This window comes from Leptonychotes weddellii, chromosome 8 (assembly GCF_054177405.1).
Source record: "Leptonychotes weddellii isolate Sample4059 chromosome 8, ASM5417740v2, whole genome shotgun sequence".
In the NCBI taxonomy this organism is placed as follows: domain Eukaryota; kingdom Metazoa; phylum Chordata; class Mammalia; order Carnivora; family Phocidae; genus Leptonychotes; species Leptonychotes weddellii.
The window spans coordinates 37,788,777-37,792,417 of NC_138376.1; the positions used below are offsets into that span (position 1 = coordinate 37,788,777).

The following is a 3,641-nucleotide window of genomic DNA, read 5'->3' on the forward strand; positions in this document are numbered from 1 at the left end:
AGGTGTTGCCTTCCCAGTCCTGCCTACTTTTTTAGAGGGCCACGGGTCTTAAAATGAAGAAAAGGAAAGTGAGCCCAGCAAAGCCACCAATTAATTAAAAGCAAGAGTCAGAGGATGAAGAGACATCACTAGAAGACATTTTTGGGTGAGTTTCTTTTACACAGGAGATCTTGATTCTTCAGAAAGTTGAAAAGTCACTAGCCTGGCCTTCAAGGTTTTTAACTGTGTGATATATGAGGAAATCCTTGATTTCTTAACACTGCGCCAGCAGAGAGGAAGCCAAGAAAGCTGCGCAGTGGCCTAATGTAGCCCAACTCCCCAACATCTTTTTCAACAGATGGCATGGAAGATGAGGAAACAAGGAAAATTTCCCAGGTGACCAAACATGGGGGCCAAAAAAGGACAACTAATAAGAGACGTCCTCCCAGAGAACAAAACCAGTCTAACCACAGAAGTTCTTTCATTGTTGGGTCAGGGAGCTTTTGAAATTCTGAGCCAGCACCATTTATTTCATAATTGCAATGAACTAATGACTTTTTTAGGTCAGGGTTTTTAATTGCCGCTTTTCTATTTCTTTTCCACCATTGTATATTGAGTGCATAAAGGTGTCAGAGGTAGGAGAGAAATAAATGACTGCACTTTTCTGTTCACCGGACTGTTGGACTCCCCATTGGACCACATGGAAAGATTGTGCATCACCCAGAGATACCCAATTTTGAGTGGGATGCAGTAACTGGACAAGACATTTGATTGTACCTATTGGAGAAAGGATGCTTTCTTTATGTAGGAAGGAAACATGGATACCTGCACATGGGTACTAGGGGGGCCAGAGTGACAGTCTATCAGAAGCCATTACTATCCCCTCAGTATTTATCACCCCTCCACTTCCTTTTACTAATAGACTCGATTTTTAGTTGTGCATTTTTGCTCTTAACAGCATTGCCCTATGCCAGCTCTTCGTTCTACAGAACTAGAAAAAATATTTTCCAATAAGTGTTTTAATTTCTTTTACATTTCTGAGTATTTTCTTATTCTATTTTCAAATATGGAAAAGTTTTGATATCTCTTTTTTATGACTATTTGCATACATATTTTTGTTTATCTCAAAATCCAGTTTTAAGACTTAGTAGTTGTTTTATCTATTTATTAAACAATATCTGCTCTAAAAATAAAATAATTACTTCTTTATTTAAAGCCTGGATTTAATTTGTAGCTCCCATTCTAACAGACACATATGTATATACTCTTGCATATTCACACACACACATAATTCCTTTCTTGGGTTTAATTTCTTTCCTTTTTTTTAACTTCTTGAGTTTGATAAATACCTCTCATTTATCTTCTTCCTTATTTAGCAAGAAATTTCCTTTTAGCAGAGCTTTGTTACCCATGAATTCTTAAATGAAATTATTATTTTTCTTGATTTATTTGAGCACTTCTATTGTTTAAATGTTTGTTAGCTTCTACCCCACCCTTCCCCAACAACTTGGGTTTTGTCTTGTTTTCCATGTTTCAAATAGTAAAACAATAGCAAAGCTGGAGTAAAATAAAAAAGAGAGAGATTAAGCTTCTTCAACTCACTTTAATATGCAATGTAAGAGTATATCCTTCCTATGAATCACAACAAGTTTAACTGAGATCTTGAAGAGAGCAGGCAAATGCATGACAGAACTAAAATGAGTTACATTGTTGTATTGATAAGAGTTCCTGATAACTGATCCTTTAGTCATTGCCTAGGCCTTGGTATAGGGGTAAACTATAACAAAAGTCAAGGTGCAGTGTAGAGCACTAAGTTGAATTAAAGCCTATGGACAGGAAATAGTGGAAAGGAAAAGTCCACTACAGGTTGCTGAGGGCTTCCACTCCAGGAAGGACTTTACCTTCCAGGAGTTCCAGACTGGCACCTCCTCCAGTGCTCACATGGCTGACTTTATCTTCAGTGTTCCATTTGGCACAGCAAGTAGCAGTGTCTCCACCTCCTATAATGGTGATACAGCTCCTGGAAGTGGCTTTCACAATTTCATCCATGAGGGCTTTTGTTCCCTTAGCAAAGGCATCCCATTCAAATACCCCTACAGGTCCATTCCACACAATTAGCTTGGCTTGGGCCACAACTTGAGCATTCTTCTTGTTGGTCTCAGGACCACAGTCCAAAGCCATCCAGCCAGCAGGTATGCCTGATGCTACAGTGGCTTGGCCAACCTTAGCATTCTCCTCAAACTTGTCAGCAGTGACAAAGTCGACAGGAAAGGTAATGTTCACACCATTCTTACTGGCTTTAACCATGATATCTTTGACAATCTTGGCCCCTTCTTCATCAAAGAGGGATGCACCAATCTCCATGTTGTTGAGTACCTTAAGGAAGGTAAAAGCCATTCCACCACCAATTATCATCTCATTGACTTTGTCCAGCATATTTTGGATAAGTTGGATTTTGTCTGCCACTTTGGCTCCACCAAGTATAGCCAGAAAGGGTCTCTCTGGGTTTTCCAAGGCTTTGGCAAAGTAGTCCAGCTCTTTTTTCATCAGGAATCCAGATGCTTTCTGGGGCAGATTCACTCCCACCATAGAACTGTGGGCCCGGTGAGCAGTGCCAAAAGCATCATTGACATAGACATCCCCTAGTTTGGAGAGTGATGCTCGGAAGGCTTCTATTTTATCTGGTTGAGCTTTAAGCTTATTTCCAGAAGGATCTTGGCCTTTTCCTTCTTCCTCCACATGAAAGCGTAGGTTCTCCAGTAGGATAACTGAACCAGCAGCCGGGTTGGCACAGGCTTTCTCCACTTCTGGGCCCACACAGTCCTTTAGAAACAGAACATCCTTGCCCAGTAAGGATTTGAGCTCAGCAGCAACAGGCTCTAATGAGTATTTATCTGGCATGGGAACACCATCAGGTCGACCTAGATGACTCATAAGAACTACTGACCTGGCTCCATTATCTAGACAGTACTTGATGCTTGGGATGGAAGCTTTGATTCTCTGGTTATTTGTAATCTGGTTCTTCTTCATGGGAACATTAAAATCTACTCTAATGATGACTCGCTTCCCTTTAACATCCAGCTTGTCCAAAGTTAACTTCTTAGAAAGAGACATCTTGACAATACAAAGACAGAAGCTGACAGCTAGATCCCTATGCTGAAGAATCACTTTACTGTTGCTCGGAGGTTGGATAGGTGGTACTTTCCAACGCCTTTCCCCTTGGCCCGCCCCCTTCTTCTCATCACTGTCTTCCATAGGGCAGACATAATTGCACAGGGGAAAAGGAAATCTGGCTCTGTGATTGGTTAATGGTCTTGTCAATCTGGATTTGGAATGTGTTGCCCGTGCACATTCAAACTGCCAGTGCTGAGCGTGAACCCGGAGTAGTGGTACCTGGCTTGGAGTGAGAGCTGGGCAAGTGAAGAAACCCTGGAATAAGAATGTTTCTGAGGGCAAAGGCTCCTGCAGGTTCTCTTTTTCCACCTCTCTTTTGGCACTTTCTCTTATTCTTAAAACAAAATGAAGCAAAATAAAACAAAAACCCTCAGCCAGGTCAAATCTTAATTATATTGAGATATAAAAACTGTAGTACCAAATAAAGAGGTGATTTGTAAAAATGGTTCTATGACTCCTTGTTTATTCGAGGCATCGTAGTATGCTTC

At 40.8% G+C, this 3,641-nt stretch overlaps 1 protein-coding gene across 1 annotated transcript; it reads right to left on the bottom strand.

The window, feature by feature from the left end:
- Window positions 1-636: 636 nt before the first annotated feature.
- Window positions 637-3,418, bottom strand: PGK2 (phosphoglycerate kinase 2). The gene has a single exon (XM_006727577.3). It carries the CDS (start codon window positions 3,232-3,234, stop codon window positions 1,840-1,842), a length of 1,395 nt encoding a protein of 464 aa, XP_006727640.2. The 5' UTR covers window positions 3,235-3,418; the 3' UTR covers window positions 637-1,839.
- Window positions 3,419-3,641: the final 223 nt, after the last annotated feature.